Source organism: Schistocerca serialis, chromosome 7 (genome assembly GCF_023864345.2).
Source record: "Schistocerca serialis cubense isolate TAMUIC-IGC-003099 chromosome 7, iqSchSeri2.2, whole genome shotgun sequence".
NCBI classification, from domain to species: domain Eukaryota; kingdom Metazoa; phylum Arthropoda; class Insecta; order Orthoptera; family Acrididae; genus Schistocerca; species Schistocerca serialis.
In genome coordinates, this window is record NC_064644.1 from 395,178,957 (window position 1) to 395,199,955 (window position 20,999).

Here is a 20,999-nt window from a genome sequence, read left to right on the forward strand (position 1 = left end):
AAACTAGTATCAGTGGCCAGGACATGGTTGTGGCAAAAATGACTTCCTACGTATAAAGGACAACTAAAAAAAACAAGCAGAAAGATATGTATATTTAGTAAATTAGGTGAAAGATCAGTAGTGTCATATCTCAATGAGGAATTTGAAACTTTCAGCACAGGGCAGAAGCAGATAGAGAAACTCTGACTCAAGTTTAAAGGAATAGTTGACCATCAACTGGATAGATATAGACCCAGTAGAACAGTTCATAACGGGAAGGAACTTCCATGGTATAAAATCACTGTAAAGAAAAAGAGATTGCTGCATAATAGGTGTAAAACAAAGCATAGGGCTATAGATAGAAAAATGCTGAATGAAATACATTTGGCTATCAAGAGAGTAATGTGTGATGTCTTCAATGGCTACCATAGCAGAATATTGTCAAGTGATCTTTCACAGAACCCAAAAAATTTCTGGTCGTATGTAAAGGCTATTAGTGGCATAAAAGTTAGTGTCCAGTCCCTAACAAATGAAACAGGAACTGAAATTGAGGGTAGCAAAACAAAAGCTGAAATTCTTAACTATGTTTCCAAATGTTCCTTTACAAAGGAAAACCCTGGAGAATTGCCCGAATTAATCCTCATACCACTGAAACTATTAATGAAATAAGTATTAGTGTCAGTTGTTTGAGAAACAGTTGAAATCATTAAAACTGAACAAAACTCCAGACCCTGATGGAATCCCTGTCAGATTCTCCACTGAATTTGTGGCTGAGTTAGCTCCTCTTCTAACTATAATTTATTGTATATCCCTTGAACAAAAAACCTATCCCAGTTCTTGAAAAAAGGCACATGCCATGTCTGTCTACAAGAAGGGTGATGAAAGTGATCCACAAAACTACCATGCAATATCCTTGACATTGATTTGTTGTAGTATCTTAGAACATATTATGAGCTAAAACATAATGAGGTATCTTGAACAGAATGACCTCCTCAATGCCAACCAGCACAGACTTCGAAAACAGTGATCATGTGAAACCCAGCTTAGACTTTTCTCGCATGACATACTGAAAGCTTTCGATCAAGGCAACCAGGTAGATACAGTATTTCTTGATTTCCAAAATGCATTTGACTATACTTATTGTTAAAAGTACAATCATACATGGTATCAAGTGAAATTTATGACTGGATTGAAGGCTATTTGGTAGAAAGGACACAGCATGTTATCTTGGATGGAGAGTCATTTTTAGATGTAGAAGTAACTTCAGGTGTGCCCCAGGGAAGTGTGTTGGGACCCTTGCTGTTCATATTGTATATTAATGACCTTGCAGATAATATTAATAGTAAAATTATGCTTTTTGCAGATGGTGCAGTTGTCTATAATGAAGTATTATCTGAAAGAAGCTGCATAAATATTTGGTCAGATCTTGATAATATTTCAATGTGGTGCAGAGATTGGCAACTTGCTCTAAATGTTCAAAAAATGTAAAATTGTATACTTCACAAAGCCAAAAAACATAGTACCCTATGGCTAAGACATCAGAATCAAAATTTTTAGTAAGTCACTGTTGGAATTGGCCAACTCATACAAATATCTGGGTATAAAACTTTATAGGGACATGAAGTAGAATGATCACATAGGTTCAGTCGTGGTTGAATCAGGAGGTAGACTTCGGTTTATTGGTAGAATATTAGGGAAGTGCAATCAGTCTACAAAGGAGATTGCTTACAAATCAGTTGGACCAGAGGACCCAGTCCATTCCATGTAAACACAGCCCTCACTATTATAAGCCACCAACAGCTTGTACAGTGCCTTGTTTACAATTTGGGTCCATGAATTTCTGCAGTCTGTACCACACTCAAACACTACCATCAACTCTTACCAACTTAAGATGGAACTCATCTGAACAGGCCATGGTTTTTCAGTCTTCTAGGGTCCAGTCGATATGGTCATGAGCCGAGTAGAGACGCTGCAGGCAATGCCATGCTGTTAGAAAAGGCACTCACAGCAGATATCTGCTGTCATAACCCCTTAACACCAAACGTCACCACATTTGCCTAACAGATAAATTCACTGTACATCCCACATTGATTTCTGCAGTTATTTGACACAGTGTTACTTGTCTCTTAACGCTGACAACTCCACGCAAATGCTTTGCTCTCGGTCATTAAGTGAAGGTCGTCAGCCATCATGTTGCCCGTGGTGAGAGGTAATGCCTGAAATTTGTATTATAGGCACACTATTGACACTGTAGATCTCAGAATATTGAATACCCTCATGATTCCTGAAATGAGATGTCCCATGCATCTAGCTCCAGCTAACAATCCGCGTTCAAAGTATGTTAATTTCTATCATGCGGCAATAATCACATCAGAAATCTTTTGACATGAATTCCCGGAGTACAAATGACAGCACTGCCAATGCACTGCCCTTTTATACCATGTGTAGACAATACTACCACCATCTGTATATATATCACATTGCTGTCCCATGTCTTTTGTCACCTCAATGTATTTTGCGTATGCTTTGTAATGAGCTATAGCATCAGAGCTGCTTCTGAAAGAGATACAGTTTCCTTTTCATCTTATAAATACCTTCATTCCTTGAGTAATCCATGGCTTCTTTGTAGACTTTGCCCTAAACTGCGTTACTTTTAAGGGAAAACAGCTTCAGCAATCATTGTAAAATAAGTGTTGTAAAATGATATTTCTATTTGATGATGTATAGCTATGATAGCCTAATAATTATCATATACAACACAGCGTACTGAATATTTATATGTTTTGTGACATGTCATGTTTAAGATATTTTTGACTTATTCCCCATCCATGAGGATCATTTCCCTTGGGGTATGAGGAAGGTACACTAGCATGTTTGTTTTTCTTTATACATATTTATTATGTAATCCTGTTTCTCTGACATACTCTACATCCTGGAGAATCTCCTCACACAGATCTTTTGGAATGAAATCTAATATAATCTAATAAAACCAGGACTTTATTAACATATGTATACTTTTCATTCATGCCATGAGCACTGTATACATCACTCCAGTTTGTATTTGAGGAGTTTCGTAAAATAATCCAATTATCAACTTACTCACTGCCCTCTTGAACTTAGAATTAGTAGATTTTATATACTGGTCAGAACTAATATTTAACAAAAGGAGTTATATATCATGACCTGAGATATTTTTCTGTAAATAAATTATCAATGACTGTTTTTGAGAAGTTATCTGTCCTACTTGGGAAGTTCACAGTAGTAATTAAGCTGAAAGATACTGACTGCAGTAAATTATTACTGAGAGAATTCTTAAGTATGTATAAGTTAATATTCCACTATGGTTGGCATAATATAAGGAAAGAAGGAGTGATTATGTATATAAAAAGTGGAAGGAAGTCCGAGACCATCGACCCAAATGAATATTGCATTGAGCTGCTCTTTGAGTGTTTTTACTTCAGTAACAGACTTGTACACATACAACACAGCAAATCTGGGAATGAACAGGCCCCCAACAGTATAAGTTTGGTACTTTGTTAAGCAATTAGATAATCACTAATGATGAAAATAATGGGATGTCACTGTATAGGAGATTTAAATACTGACTTTGGGTAGTGTCGACTGAATGCACTGATAATTACTACTGTGTATATTATTTATGAAAGGGGAGATGAACACATGGCCTCTGACACTAGTGCCTTCTCCCTGCTCTCTGTGTTCTCAAAAATTATTGAGAAGGTAGCCTGCAACAAAATAATGAAACAACATTCTCACAATAACTTTATAATGACTGTTTTCTATTAAAATTTTGTTTCAGAGAAAGGAATATATGATCTCAATAAACTTCATCTTGGGAGAATTAAACAAGAAATATTACCCTGTTGGTTTTTTCTGTGGTCTTACCAAGGCTTCTCTTTGATTATGTAGATTATAAAATTCTACTATGGAAACTAAAACATTGCAATATGAAAAGCATTCTCCTTAGACAGGTAGAAATATATGTCCATCACAGAAAATGGACACTCATATTAATGGATGATATCAAACAGGGTGTATACATGGACAAGGAAAAAAAATTCCCGGATTTTTCCCAGATATCCCGGTTGAAAATACACTTTCTCCCAGGTGAAAATACACTTTTTCCATGTTAAGTGACAGTATGCTTTTCCTCGGCACTGTAAAACTTATCAATTCTTTGAATGTTTATGGTTTTATACACCGATGTAGAATTTCCCAGAACTTTAGACAACGAAACTCACGGGGGGAAAAAACACGTTTTGGAAAGATCTTTGATGTGCAGCAACATGTATGCTGCATATTTTTGTGTTACAAAGGTATAAATTCGAATTCCAAGAAACACCACATGTTACTTTCCAAAGCATAGAAATTGAGATTGCGATACAGTTTTCTGAGCCAGTCCTAGCTCATATCATGTGATTTCGCCAGCTGATGACAGCATAGAACACGTGATATAGTCCGCCAATAGCAATATCACTCTTAAGTAGTGCAAACACACAAACAAGAAAAGTTAATGGTTTAAATTAATATACATAGTGTTGCTATAAGAAAAACAAAGCTTTCACATATAATATTGGCCCTGAAGATTAATAAGTTTCAGGAGAAGCTAAGGTTCTACATATAAATTATTATTATTATTTATTTATTTATTTATTTTTTTTTTTTTTTTTGGGCATTTTACGCTTTAAGATACATCACACAAATGTGCCAGTAAAATTTTCAATAATGATGTAAATGTCTGATCTGGGCTTGAAATTCTTCTAGGTGGTCGTCCTTAAAGAGTTGATTTTTAAATAAGAGTCAAACGCTCTGTGATTTAAGAAATTCATCATACATTCTCGCACATAGTTCATCTTGCATAAAAGGAAATTTACTTTGAAAGTAACACTTTTCAAACCACCATTCACAATATTTTCATGTGACCTGTTAGAAATTGGTTCACTTCATCAGTTGCCAGAGAGCGCCAGATAACAGGTGTCACTGCACTTGCGCAGCTACGATGACGCAGGAAGCCCTCATGTTCGTAGGTGTAAAACATTAAAATATCTTGCATTATGTCATAAAAGAAACAAGGCATCAGAGAATACTTCAAGAGTATTGGAATTTCGTGAACCATACTAAAATGCATGATTCGGCTTAAAGTGCACATTCATATGTCCAGATTTGGATGTAAATTTTCTTGGACTACCAGCAGGCTACTGTATTATCTCATGTTTGGTTGTTTATTATGGCATAATGCCATACGAGCTAGAAGATGGAAAATGTGCACTTGAAATGCAGCGAACAGTTGAAACTAGCCAACTGTGTGACATTAAACACCTCGTTTTAAATAAATTGACTGCCTCAGTGCAAAAGATTAATATAAGCCAAATCTCTTTAGCAAACAGACAAAAATAACTTCATTGTTCTGCAAGGCGATTAATGCTTGGCTGTCAGAAAGGTGGAAATAAAACCTGAAACTAATAACATATTTTAGACTTCCGTAATTATGCGAAGGTATTTTAATTCATTTGATACCTCCCGGCCACAGAAATCCGTTTTGTTTTCATTTAATGTGAGAGCAATAAATGAAGAAGAAACAGCAAAATCACTAAACATAAGCATGGGTCATGTGGAGACTCCCCACTACAACTCAGACTGCTCTGTGGATCAGCCGGGGATCTCTGATGTTTACGAACCGGGGCACTATTAGTGGCACTCAGCCACACGTCTGTAGCCAGAAGCGGGAGAAAGTACTACTCATATGCGACTAAATTGTGCATGCACAAAAGCCTGCCCGCAACTGCTCAAACAAATCTAATGTGAACAGCTGTAATGTCACGCTCATAGGAGGCAATTTCTTGTTAGGAAGCATTGCATAGTCTTCCCAAAGCCTTTTACACACTTCGCTGTTGCCAAATGGTTATATGGGCACTGTGTTTTATTGTTGTACGTGGCATATTTCCTTTGTGACTTAAGTTTTATTTTGGTTTTTTTTTTTTCTCTCGTTCACGTTTTGTTGCTGCAGTATTATTCTGCAGAAGCAGGGTACAGTAGTATCCTTTGTTAGAGTATTGGTTCTTACCAGTCAAAGTCATAAAAATTTAACTGAAAACTAAAACAATGAAAAATTCCCAGAATTCTAAAGAATTCCTGGGTTTTTCCTGGTTTTCTCCTGGATGAAAAAATTCCCGGGTTTTTCCCAGATCTCCCAGTTGTCCCGGGTCGTATACACCCTGTCAAAGGAATGACATAAACACAGAGTGAGGTACCATTAAATAAGTTGTTCTACATTTCGATGCTTGGCCTACTTCTATTGTTGCCTATATAAATGATTTACCAGAGACACTGAAGGACCCTTCAAAAACTGTAACATTTGCTAATGACACAAGTATACTGATAAACACCTCCAACACTCCATGCCAGAGACAGCCTGGAGAATATTGCAATGGAATGGGTTACAAGTGGCTAAAAGCAGCTGCTTAAATTGTAATCATACAAAGACTCATGTTATGCAGTTCCAAACAAATATCAAATAATTTTTTAGCACCAAAATGGGCACACACTAGATGAAACCTCATGTGTGAAGATCTTAAGCATCCAGATGGATAATAAACTGAGGAGGCACCAATATATGCTTACATTAACCAAACTGTTCATGTCTGCCTGCTTTGCACTTATAAATCTCTCTCTTATCAATGTGAGATAAGCAGCAGCTATTAAATATAAATGATGAAGTAGTAGCTTTTTTTATAAGTTATGGCTTTTCTGCTAATACAACCATTCTACAAGTAATGCAATGCTTTTTTTCTGAAAGTAGGTTCATGCTGGTTTTATTCAGGACTCCAATACATCACATTATTCCCCACTCTTTTGGCTACAAAAACCTATTTTTCAACATTATCTCCCCTACTGGGAGTGCCTGTATGCCCAAATGGTATCACTCGACTGGTTAACATTGGAGCCAATGTCTTGCTGCATCAGTAACCTTCTCATCATCCCATGAAGTGCACCCTTCATTGGGCCAAACAGATGGATGTCGGAAGGTGCAAGAAATGGGCTTTAGGGAGGATGAGGACTAAAAGTCTAATGAAATTCTGTGAGCTCTTCTCAGGTGCACTACCAACAAAGACATCCAGTTGTGCAGCAAGGCATTTGATTTTTATCTGTCAATCACCTTGAATGAGAGTGTCTGCACTTTACAACATTGCAGGAGTCACAGTTATTTGTGACCGACTGGCATGCTGCAGGAGACTGGACAGGTTTGTGGGATCTCGTTGTGGTATGATAGATGTCTCACCCAATAACTCACCATGCTTCTGTTCACTGCCAGGTCTCTGTAGACATTCTGCAAGTGCCTATGAATATCTGCATTGCTTTGATTTTCTGCCAAAAGAAAGACAATGACAGCTCTCTGCTTGCAACGCACCTCCATTACAAAACCATTTTGGAGACTGCATACAGTGTTGCCTTGCAATGCATCTCCATTACAGACACCATATTGGAGGCTGCATATAGTGCTGCCAAGTACTGGAAATTCATGAAACTATAGGGGCTGAAGTGAGAATATTCTACAATGGCCCACAGCAAATTTCGCATTTCTTCAAATGAAACTGACTGAGAAAAAAACTGTGTTGCATTACTTATTGAGGGTCTCACAGGCCTGGAAACAGAAAAGCCATGGAATATAATACCAGCTGGATCTCGGATTTTTTTTTCAGTCTACTTTTAATATAGCTCTCAGTGATATGAAGATTCACTAGGAACTATACAAAGTTCATATTCTACATTAAACTGTATGTTCCCTTTCCCCATTAGGATTACTGGGGAAGGTTAGAGACACATAAGCCACTATTATTATTGTTATTAACAGTATAGGGACAGTCTGCTGGAAATATAATATACAGGTTAAGTTTCTAAGAGTTCCTTCTCTGGCGTTAACACTTAAACTGATTTGTTTCACATATCTGTAAGTTCTCCTTCTTGATGGGATCTGTGAGACACAATAAATGAATGAATGAATGAGTGACTTTATGCCTCCTTATCTAGGGTTAAGAAGAGAATTCTATCTCATGGTGGAAAAGTTTACAAGCTTACATCAGACATCAAGCCAGATATTACAAATCTATCCATGTTTCCATGTATAGCATGATAACCTGCATTCTAGGATTGAAAATTCTCAAAAGCTATGTGATGAGTAGTGATGTGCTTTGTAAACAGGATTCTGTTGTTACAAAAGTAGATAATTGTTTTCTATTGTGCATGCCATTGTGGTCAACTAGATGTTAAGTTATCAGCATGAGACAAAAAACAATTTTTAATGTATCTGAAGAAGTAGCATTTTATTCAGAAAAACAGCTTTTTGATACTTCTGCTGTGCCCTATTTAGCCTACAAGCCAAAGAGGTTTTGCAATTTAACAATGATCAATTATTGGTTCATATGGCTCTGAGCACTATGGGACTCAACATCTGTGGTCATAAGTCCACTAGAACTTAGAACTACTTAAACCTAACTAACCTAAGGACATCACACACATCCATGCCCAAGGCAGGATTCGAACCTGCGACCGTAGCAGTCGTGCGGTGATCAGTTATTAATGCAAGTTCCAACAGATGGTTCTCTTTGTTGACAAGTTATTTGTTCCACATCCCTGAAAGTTGCCTTTTTGATGGGACCTACAAAATGCAATGATGAATGAATTTTCAGCAACAGTTACTCCTAAAAGTATACCTGTGTGAGAAGACTTGTCTGATGCATGCACAAGTTCAAAGTATCGGCCACGCATTTCCATAAGCTCAACATGTGTGCCCTGCTCAACAACTCTGCCAGCATCTAGGCAGATTATTCTGTCAGCTGCACGCACTGTAGAGAGCCTGTGAGCCACAACCACTGTAGTGCGTCCATGGCTGGCACGGTCCAATGCTGCCTGAACTTTTGCTTCACTTGCTAGGTCGAGAGCTGATGTTGCCTCATCAAGAAGTAATACATGTGGATTTCTTACAAGCGCTCGGGCAATTGCAATTCGTTGCTTTTGACCTCCAGACAGTTGTGTGCCACGATCACCAACCATAGTGTCATAACCCTATTGAAAGAATTTAAAGGACACATAAGTTAACAGTTGCATTTTGAATCTTGTTGTGTTGAATTATTAAAACTGTTATCATGAGGCATAGCTCTTGCTGGTAATAAAGCTATACATGAGATTCTGTATAATCTAACTCTCTGCTCAGTATAAGCATGAAATATGTTTCAAGCACTGAGGACTGTTGGGTCCTAACCATTTCATTTCATACAGTACAGTACAGTATAATGTAAACATTTCAGAGTTTATGAAATTTACAGTTCCAACTAGGACACAAATTTCAAACATGCACGGAATAAGATAGACTGTAAAGCATGATTTGGTCTACTTCCTTGATAAGATATTGGTTAAAGAATGCAAATAAAGCTGACATCTCTCACCTGTAGTACAAAAACAACAGAATTTCTGATGGTCTTAAAACAGCAGAAAGGGGTCATTTTGACCCCACATAAAATATTTAATATTTGAGTCAAGGAAGTACTTTATTTTTAGTGCGTATTTATCCACACCTTTAAGCAAGTTATAATAACAATGATTCAACATGATAGCTACTATTACTTACTGCAACAAAAAATTATTTTATCGACTTGTCCTTGGTCATGCTAAAAAGTTTCCTAAAAATTAGACTTTCTTAGATTGGCTATTTGCAGAATTTTTTGATACATTTAGTGCATATGGTCTATATTATACTGGCATGTGTTCTACAAATAGCTTTGTCGCACTTTTTACTTAAGTCATTGGAATCTACTACATGCACTTAGCACAGGTAATTTCTGTTTTATGTGCACATTTTCTGCCTATGGCTTTGTGACACTTTACACACTTTCACTGGTCTAATTGCCTTTGCAGAGGCTGTTTTGGCACTTTTTCCACTTTCTAGATGACTGTGGTCCCCTATCATCTTCATTTTCCCTGTTCTTCAACCTGCTCTTCTGTTCTCCTGAGTTCACTCACCACCTTAAGTATGATCTTCTTCCATTCCGTTTTCTTGCTCTTTACTACTTTGTAGATAGCAGACATGATTAATGCCACCTTGTCCAAGATGTCATAGAGGGCATTCTTCGGCCATCTCCTACATGCAACCTTTGGGATATATTTACAGGTCATTTGATCAACCACATCCACGTCACTTTCGTTAGATTGTAGAATGATATGGTTTCAGGTTTCTTCTTTCATTATTTGCTTATTGCTGTTTCAGCATGCAGTGTGTCAGAAGAATGGTATTTAATTCTTCTTTTCTTGGGTGCAACCTGCCACCATCAGTCTGGTGCAGGATTGGGGGGGGGGGGGGATGTAGTATTTCATCAACTGGTTTCTATTTCTCATCAAGGATTTCACAATGTATTTTGTTCTTTGAGTTTCTTAGGAAGTTGGAGAGGTAGTCTGTCATCCCATTTCTTCCTGGATGTAGATTTGGCTGTTTGAGATGCACATCGACATGCTGTCCAAGTGGTTTCACCTCTCTATAGAGTTCTTATTTTCTGAGGTATAGGAAACCATTACACATATACTTTGTCACTATATCAACAGCATTCTAGAATCTAAGACCATATTTGTCAGGTTTCTTGGGTATGAATTCAGTGAACTTGCATCTTGTTTTCCTTGTTATTACTGGGTGGCACACGATAAGTCACCTGATTTGTTTCATGAATAACCACGTTTGTTGTTGACAAGATTTGTAATTTATTGATGTAGAAGTAAAGAATACAGCTTAGAAATACAACCTAATGGATCACATGTTCAATATGACTGTCGTTTTGTTTTACAAGTTCTTCACATTACATACATGCATTTGTGATGACTCTCCATCACAAATCTTCTGGAATGGCGCAGCATAACTCCACAATGATGGCCTTAAGTTGCATTGCATTTTCAGGTTTTCCGTGGTACATCTTCTCTTTAAGGAACCCCTGAAGGAAAAAGTCACATGCGTTTATGTCTGGGCTGTAGGGGGGCTACATTCCTCCTCTTGTGTAATGTTCTGGAAATCTGTTTGACAATACCCTAAGACAAAGTCTTTGGTGTAGTAAATCAAGCACAACATTGGCAGTATGGGGGTATGCTCCATCCAGCCTGAACCATTTTATCTGCAATAGAAGACATGAGGCCATGAGTTGAGGAAACAATTGGTTTTGCAGCATGTGTAAATAGCGTTCACCAGTTACTGTAGCATTGAAGAAGAACGGACCAATGATTCCATGGCTTGACATCATGACTCACATGCACACTTTCTCCCTGTAGGTGTCTTTCATGTGGATTATTTGTGGAGGTTCACGTGCCCAGAATCAAATGTTCTGTTTGTTCACAATATGATTCACATAAAAATAAGCTTCATCAGAAAACCATGTGTTGTGTAGCACTGCCTCTTGGTCTTGCTTGATTGCCCACCTTGCAAACTGTACCCTCCACTCCTTATCTCTCACAGTAAGCTTCTGTGCCACAGTCATCTTGTATGGATACAAGCAAAGGTCAGATTGAATAATTCTTTGTATGGATTGGCTTGAAATTACCAACTCGGCACTGGCTCTTCTTGTTGATTTACTCGGACTATGAGTCAAAACCACTTGATCAGCTTCAGTGTTTTGTGGTGAACATATGGTACATGTATGTGGCCACTGACACTCCAAAACAGATCCAGTGCCTTCAAATTTTTGATGTAATCTGCATATTTTCTGTGGGCTGGGAGCCCACCCTGTGCTGAAATGAGCACGAATCTTTCTCTGTGTCAACGTAACGCTGTTTGTCGCCACGAACAGTAACACAATCTTTGTCTTTTGTGTGACGGTCAACCGCACTTTATCCAACATCGCGGCAAACTGAAATGGTGGACTCACAACAGAAGCGATGCACTTGCAATGACACCTGGTGAAATTTCCATGAACTGCACAAAGTTGAGTGCACAATTTGAAAGCTATTACCCCAATAGTATACTTGTAGGATCAAAATTCAATCGGGTGACTTATCATGCACCACCCTGTAGTTGCTCACCTATTGTTATATTTTCTCTGATGTGGTAAGAACAAATACTCTTTTCCATGAACTTTCCCTTATTTTCAGATGCAAGAGCAAATTTGTTGGGTGGCAGGTGTTCAGCCTCCACAGACATGGCCTTTGTACCACTGACACCTGGGCATATGTGCTGGCTATCAACATTTTCACCTCCTACAGTAACGTGGTAAAATCATTGTTTTTCAATACTTTGTGAGGATTTGATTCTGTATATTTCTCCATGAGTGTAGCACCTCTTCGTCAAAAATAATTCAGAAAGCACTGATGACAGAGTTGTCTACTTGTTGGGAAATGCAAGTGCTCTCTCCTTTAGAATGTTTAAAACTAACCTTCTTCCAGAAGATGAAAAATCACTTTCTCCCACTTGGTTCCACCACTAGTAACCAACTTTGTACAGAAGTTCAAATGCTGTAATGGATGAGGTGAGGATTGACATAGATCAGCATATGAATATTCCTCCACTAGACTCTCTTCATTCACAATGTCTTCATCTTCATATTAACATTTCTTTGATACGAAATCCTCATCTTCATCAGTATAGTCAGTTTCTGATTCAACATCAGAATTTTCTACAAGACATAACATTTCTTCATCAGAAAGTCCACACTGAAAAAACAAGTTCAAAAATATCTTTCATGGACAAAGACTATTACGTGAATAACATGATATAAACTGTGGCAGAATGTAATGTACATTTGACAAGACATAATGAGGAGAAACAACTTTGCATGATTGCTGATTGTTGCTACTTCATTGATGGACTGTCTACACCTATTCAGAAGAGAAATTACATTAATGTCAAATTGATCCCTTCTGTCATTCTAGACGTATTGAATGAAAAGTCCAAGAAAATATAAATTTTCATAAATCCTAATACATCACTGTAAGGAAGAGAAAAAAATTAGGAAGAGTCATTTGATTTCATAAATGAAGTAAAAAAATTGGATATGAGGTTGAAGAAAACAGTATGATGTGGGTCATTTTGACCCAGTCTGACAATGTAGTCTTAAGATTTATTTCCGTCAATGGGAGTAGCCCCATTACTTTTGTTCATTAATATCTGCATCTAAAACTTGTCAAAAAAGTATCAAGATTATATCTCCACTACAAGTATGCATTCTGAAGTATGGTAAACAGTTGTATTCCATTAAGTATGTGACGCAAAAGAGTTGTCATACTTTACAAAAATACTACACTCTTGCTCGATACAAATTGTTCTTTTTGATGTTATCCCTTTTATGTTTTTAATATATTTGTTCAGAATATCAAAGATTAAGTCTTTTACATGAATCATGCCAAGAAAGTGGCTTTATTTATTTATTTATTTATTCAATCAATCTGACACATAGGTTATTTATTAAATTTCCCCTTTAACACAACTGCAGAATCAAATTAATTGCTTTGGTGATTTAGCAAAGAATGTGTTATCATAATTTTTTCTGGAGTTAAATCTTCTTGTTTTGCCTTTATCTCACACCTACACAGAATCAACATGGTTATTATAACATATAGAACTGTTAATGATACAGGGTGTCCGGAAGCCCTTCCTGTTGCCATTCCTTCAAACCCCACACCTTCTCTCTTGCCAGGATGGCATTTGAGTACCCCGAAAGTCTGCATGTAGTGTTTACCATGTAAAAGTATGCAAGCATTTTCAAATTGTTTGCAGATCATGTAACTGAGGAGGAGTGTTGGCACCAGCCCAGTATTCACCTAGTCAGATGTGGAAAACATGCTAAAAACTACATCCACATTGAGAGGCACAGTGGCCCTCATCATTAATCCACTGGCCATATTCGATCCAGGGCCGGCACACCTCCCTGTCTCTCAGAAGCAGCATGCTAACACATTTAGCTGGAACTGGAATAATGAAAATGAAACATTCTCAAAAGTATTAGTCTAAAAGAATGTATCTTCAACATTTAGAACAAACCTATTTGAACCATGCATGGAGGTGCAGTACCAAAATACCTACTATCAAGTAGAACAAAATGACTGCAGACAAATTAGGTCTTAATAGTTTTTCATTTATTTTCCTGTTATGATTTGTTTAGGATCCACCCACTATATTACAATCTGGCTGTTTTATTCTATAACATACTGTTGTTTAGCAGTGTTTTGTTCTGACAGACAATGAATGCTGGGTATAAAATTCTGAGCTTTTCCACTCCAATGTTTCAGTTAGTACCGAAATTTTGATGTTTCATGTAACTTTTTTAATAGTTTTTAATTTTTTTTAAATCTTAAAATAATGTACTGTTCTAGTATATATCTCAGGGTTATTACTCCAGTATGTATCTCAGGGTTGTTACACAGATGTTCACATGAAGATGTGGCTTTTAGTGCCACATAACTCGTAGTGATCCAGTAATAAAGGACTGAATACAGCTGAAGTAGTTTATGAATACCCCAAGGTGAATATCCAAGAGAAGAAACTGAGTTCTGCTATTATCAGTTTCTGTAGGGAATCATCCTTCCTTGCTGACAATAATGTGAAATTACTTTTACCAACACCTTGTCATTACTTTGATAACAATGTGATGCTGACTGTCATCATGTCAGCCACTAGCAAATTGACTTTGGCACAAATTAGGGTCTTTACATAATGTTATTTTAAAAGAGAACATTAAAAAAAGAACGTAGTGTGACACCAATGGAGCAAATAGAGATTCTATATTGCAAAGCAAAAACCTGTGTTTCCGCCAGAAAATTAAAAAATGTATGTTCCTATTTTGAATATAATTACTTTTACCAACACCTTGTTATTACTCTGATAACGATGTGATGCTGAATGTCACCATATCAGCCACTACCAATGGCATCATTTGTGTGTTTCATGGAGGGTCATGGGGCCAGCACACAGCTCTCCAGGCTTATTTCAGCTTTTCAGACTTTGTAGCTGCCAGTTATCCTATGGTACAACATGCAGTTGAATGTAACATGCCTGATTGCAAAGACTGCTTTAATACCCAATCCATCTAGATCCTTCCCTCCATTCTAACTTTTCTGAGAGTGATACCATCCCAGAAGACCAACATAACCTCCAATCACTGCTTAAAGCCTTAGAACCTCCCCAGGACCTCACCACTGACTCTGTTTCCCTCCCCATCCCCTTGACACCTACGCATCCACTTTCTACATTTTATCCAACATCCACAAACCCAACAATTCTGGACACCCCATTGTAGCTGGTTGTTGTGTTCCCACTGAAAGAATTTCAGCCCTCATTGCCCAACAGCCCCAACCAACTGCCCAAAATCTAGCCTCCCACATCAAAGACACCAACAATTTCTTTCACCAACTCTCCACTACCCCAGCCCTTTACCTCCTGGATCCCTGTTTGTCACTGTTGTTGCCCCTTCCCCATACACCAACATTCTGCACGCCCCCAGTCTTGCTACTATTGAACACTACCTCTCCCAATGACCTTCAGACTCCAAACCCTCTACCTCATTCTCGTACATCTTGCCAACTTTATTCTAACATACAACTACTTTTCCTTTGAAGAAGGGGGTACAAACAAATCAGCAGCACAGCCATGGGCAACCCCATGCCAGCCTCCTATGCCAGCCTGTTTATGGGCCGTGTACAGGAAACCTTCCTAGACTCCCGAAACTCCAAACTCCTGGTCTGGTTCAGATTCACTGACAATATCTTCATGATCTGGACTCAGGGCCAAGACACTCTTTCATCATTCCATCACAACTTCAACACCTTCTCTCGTATCTGCTTCACCTTGTCCTCTTCAAACCAGCATGCCAACTTCCTGGACACTGACCTCCTCTTATCTGATGGCTCCATCCACACCTCTGTCCACATTAAACCTACCAACCAACAACAGTGATGTGACTGAGATGGAATTATCACAACTCTCTGAAATCAATCCATACTCGCTGCCCATGTTGCCGATGGCACTGTAAACTGTCAGCGGCAGACAAATACTGGAAGGAAGCCATGTACTTGAAGTGATTGCTGTGTCACCTAGTGGGATCCTGTGGCTGACCTGCCTGATAAGTATGCACCCTCTTGAGAATAGCAGTTCTTCTTCGTGCTCTGTGTGATCCACTTTTTATGTGAGCTGCCTTGTGATGACAGCTACTGCCTCAGACTCAGACTTCTCTTGGATTGTGCAGTTCTGTACTTCTCGTTCATGACAACATGAACAGCATCAGTTGGATAGGCAATTAATGGAGTAACAGTGTCAGCATTTGGTTTTACTACAACAACAGCTGTCAGCCTTGTCTGTCAGATGTGACTCACCTTTGGCTGTCTCTGTTTCCTTCCTTTGTGGATGGTATTGACCAGTTGGACATGTATTTCCAGTGCCTCAACCATTATTTTGTGGCGTACCAGGTAACTGATACTGGTTGGAAATGATCCTTTTTTCTGTCATGTCCACTCAACAAGTGTCAGCTTTCCTTTACATGTTGTCTCCTACAGTGAATCTCAATACTTAATCATTTCCAGACATTTGCAGTATGTTGTCAGACAACTGCAGAAGCCAGTCTTGGCTGTTGTATGTTAGGTTGGAATTATAATGATGACAGATGTTGTTGGAATCATAAAAATATTGGGTTACTGCATTTCATGGCCTTAGAAATCATCATGCTTTCACCTACTTGGCAGATGCTTGTTAATCATGTACTGATTTTGTGACTAGGGATTTGCTTGATCAATTTGCACCAGATAGGTAAAAGTGCACACAAGCTATGTGTTACACAGATCCTTCTCTGGATGGAATTCCTAAAATCATTATGGCGTTTGACCTCATGGGGGACTCAGACTGTAAGGGAGTCTTGTTTTGCCATGTCAGAATGGACGGTCGAGCTGACAGACCACACACCACAAGCATGCACCAGGGAAATCAGTGCATGCCCTGGCACTCTGAGTAAACAGCTTGTTCCCTGTAGTCTTTCTAAGTTGGACAGCAACACATCAAGTGTTTCCAGTCATAGTTCCTTTTCAGAGGTTGCATCTCATTCCCTGTCTGGCAAGCACATGAGGAGTGTTGTCTTCCCTCATGTCCTCAGTGGTTCTCTCAACATTTGCACTTGCACTGTTCACACAAATTGGCTATCTGTTTTGCCCATGGCATCTGCAGATGCATTTTTTCCATGTGCCACATAAAGCCCAAGCAGCAGTGCAGTGACATCAATGCCATGCACGCAGCATCATCTTTTGCAGCTGATACCGTTCACACCATTGACATTGTGCTTCATCCGGCTTCAGGGAAAACCATCAGGCTCCTACTCATGCTGCACATCAGTCACGCAGTACCTTCCCAGATGGATACCTCTTATACTCTGATCAACAGTTCTACCCAGTGCTTGATTTGTAAAACAAAAATGTGGTTCCAGTACTGTGATATTCTGGGATGGGGCACTGAGCGAGGTGGCGCAGCCATTAGCACACTGGACTCAGATTCAGGAAGATGATGGTTCAAACCCACATCTGACCATCTTGATTTAGGTTTGCCATGATTTCCGTACATTGCTTCAGGTTAAAGTCAGGATGCTTCCTCTGAAAGGGCACGGACAATTTTGTTCCCCTTCCCTAATGCGACCTTGTGTTCTATCTCTAATGACTTCAATGTCTACAGGACATTAAACACTAATCTCCTCCTTGTCTGGGGGAGGGGGGTGGAGGTTCCGAAATTTAAACTCCTTAAAACATTGTTTTAATGCTTTTCTGAGCACTTTAAAAGTGTGAATACAACAGTGTTGCTTAAACCACAGCAAAAGTTCTATCATAGCCCATCCTAAAATCTGTGGTTCTGATTTTTTCATCAGAGGCAATGTACCTGTTTCAGAGGAAGGTCACAGCCCATGGCAATCATGAAATTCTGGTACAGGGGTTTTTCTGATGAAGGTCTTATATAAAAACATGTCCTGCATACTTTCATTTTCAATTGGTTTCATCCAGCACAGCAGAAAACTTTTTTGGGTTAGATGCCTTAAAGCAATGTGTGTTTTCAATTTCTGAGATGGGTGTTCGGTCTGCATGGGTATTCGATTTCAAGGCATTGAAAATTTGATGACCTTCTTTTTGGAATTGTTCAATCCAGGTTTGAGTTGGGCAGCATATGTCAAGGCACACCTTCACTTGAAGCTAGGTTTGGCATCATGCTTCATGAGAGTGTGCCCAATTCCTCATGTCCTCCCAGATGCGGTGAAGGTGGAACTGAACAGCTTGGTCACCCTCAATGTGACCACCACTGTTTCTTCCAGTCATAAGGCTTCTCCCCTCATTACTGTAAAAAAAAAAAAAAAAAAAAAAAAAACTAGATGGCTCTCTCTCACTGCAATTATTTTAAGGCTGTGAAAGACCAGTTGATGTAGTTTTTTCCCAATTCTGTGACCAGTGGAACTGTTTTCTAGGCTGCTGAATGGGGAGTGTAACACAAAGATTGATGTGTTGGAGGCATTTTTACACCTGCTGTTACATCCAGATACTTGTGACCTGCTAGTGCTTAATACTCCCTTCACTTGTACCAGTATAATCGGCTTCCATTTGGAATCATTAGTGCCCCAGATGTTTTTCAGCACTTCTTGGAACAGCTGATTTAGGTGTTTCCTCATGTGGCAATTATTTGGATGACATCGTTGTGACAGGGGAATCTACAGCTGAGCACCTCCAGAATTTTTGCTCCTTCTTTTCTTACTTGTTGGTCAGGGGCCTGAAATATAACCTCAATAAGTGCAAGTTTTCCAGTCCTCAGTGGAGTACCTTCGATTCCTCCTGTATAAGCAAAGCATCTGTCTGACCAGAGACCACATGTGAGCCATTGATTACACGTTTGACCCTTAAACTCTGAAAGAACTACAGTTCTTTCTGGGGAAGATTAGCTATTACAATCATTTTATCCCCCAGGCTGCCAAGCTCACCAACCCCCTGAATGCCCTGGGTAAGAAGGGGTCTCACTTCATGTGGTCACTTATGAGTGAGGTGGCATTTTTAGTGCTAAAGCAGATTCTGCAATCAGCACTGTGCCTTGTCCTGTACAGGGCAGGAAACCTCCTTCTTGTCACTGCTGATACATCACAGTTTGGAGTGAGTGCAGTGCTCTCCCACCAGACCTGGATGGCTCTGAATACACAATTGCTTTCATTTTCAAAACTCTCACCCAGGCTCACTCATCGCAACTACTCGCAGACCAAGAAGGAGAAATTAGCTATTGCCAATGCACTGAAGAAGTTCCATACCTGTCTGTACAATGTGAAGTTTCAGTTAATGATGAGCCACAAGCTATTACTCACCTTGTTTGGTCCTCGGTCCGGACTCCCAGACAAAACAGCACAAAAGCTTTGATGCTCAGCTTTGTTTCTGTCCACATATTGGTACAACATTCTCTACAAACCTTCCAGTTGCTGTGAAAATGCCGATGCTCTATCTTGCCTGCCGGCTGGCTTGGATCCCAAGTTTGACATTCAGGGAGTCATTGTTTTTCAACTAGACCTGACCCTTTAGGAGTTCTCCCTTGATGTACTAGTGGTTGTGGCTCAGATATGAGTGAAACCAACATACTATTCTATTGTCCAGTGGATTAAGCATGGTTGACCACAGAAATTGCTCAGGACACCCATGGTCCGCGATGACATGCTTCATCTCCTGCCCCACCTCTCCCTATATGATGGGGTACTCCTCTTCCAGATAGACCAATCTCCTCCTCCAGATAGAATAAAACTGGTCTCAGATAATTATTTCATCAGCACTACATTCCAAAGGTCCTTGACCTCCTACATTGGGGTGTTTTACTTATGAAGCAGCTGGCCCATAGATATCCCTATTGGCTGGCTATTGACAGGGATATTGAATCAACGGCTCAGTCCTGTAGCTCATGAGCCTGCCAGCAACCAGCTTCCCCCAAGGCTTTTCTGCCCCAGCCCCAGCAGGCCCCTGGGAGCGTCTTTACATTGACTTTGCCAGCCCTTTGTTGCAGCAACTGTGGCTTATTCTGGTTGACTCATTCTCCAAGTTTTCTTATATCCATGCAGTCCCCTATACCACATCAGCAAATGTCATTAAAGCCTTGTCTCACATCTTTGCTATTGAGGGTCTCCTGTCTATCATTGTCTTGAACAATGACAGCCAGTTTACTTCAGCACAGTTTGCCCTTTTTTGTTAGCTCCAAGTGATCACACCTACTCACCAATCCATTTCACCTGCAATACAAGGGGAAGTGGAACAGATGGTGCAGACTTTTAAGGAGAAGACATCGGCCGTGGCACACTCTCTTTCCATGGATGGGGCCCTCACATTATTTACAGCCACCTATTAGGCCACAACCATCACTGGGAAGTGGCCTACTGAGTTGTTACATGGGTGGCTGATATGGACTCTTATTACACTGCTGTCTCCACGATGACCTTGGCCCTCCTGCCTCAGACTCGTCGCCAGTTTTAGCTCAGCGCACCACTGTGGGTGCGATCATTCACTGGGTTTCTGATACAGTTCACAGCTCTCATGGTCACTGGATGTATGAGTTATCTGCTGGGGACCATGTGGCACCACCAAACCAGCTATGCCCCAGATCACTACACTCAGTACCCCCAGCCCTGGATGTTTTACTGACTCACACTCTGCAGGGACAGCCACCAGCTCCACTTCATCCCAGCTAGGTCCTCACTGCCCTAGGTGTCATGGAGGGGACCCCAGCGGCCCCATCAGTCTCTGTTCCAGTTCCAGTAGAGGTGGATCCATCTCCAGTGGCTGCTCCATGCACAGCTGTGTCTGCTCCTGACAGTCCTGGGATTGTTGACTTAGAGATGTTGATTGTCCCCAAATCAGCACCTATGATGGTTCTCCCAGCTCCCATGCAGAACACCGCCACACTGCACTGCTTCTGCCCCTGTCTGCCATTTTCAGGTGGGATGACTTCGACAGCAAAATGCAGTTATTACAACTATCTGAAATCAATCCTTACGTGTCAC

The 20,999-nt window shown here is 39.7% G+C and overlaps 1 protein-coding gene across 3 annotated transcripts in view; it reads right to left on the reverse strand.

Annotated features, from left to right (window-relative positions):
- The window catches only part of LOC126412474 (multidrug resistance protein homolog 49-like), a 370,600-nt gene that overhangs the window by 134,832 nt on the left and 214,769 nt on the right, over positions 1-20,999 (reverse strand). For all 3 annotated transcript variants that reach the window (XM_050082087.1, XM_050082086.1, XM_050082088.1), the window contains one exon: positions 8,709-9,060. In XM_050082087.1, coding sequence (XP_049938044.1) covers positions 8,709-9,060 — 352 coding nt within the window. The remainder of the gene's footprint in view (positions 1-8,708; positions 9,061-20,999) is intronic.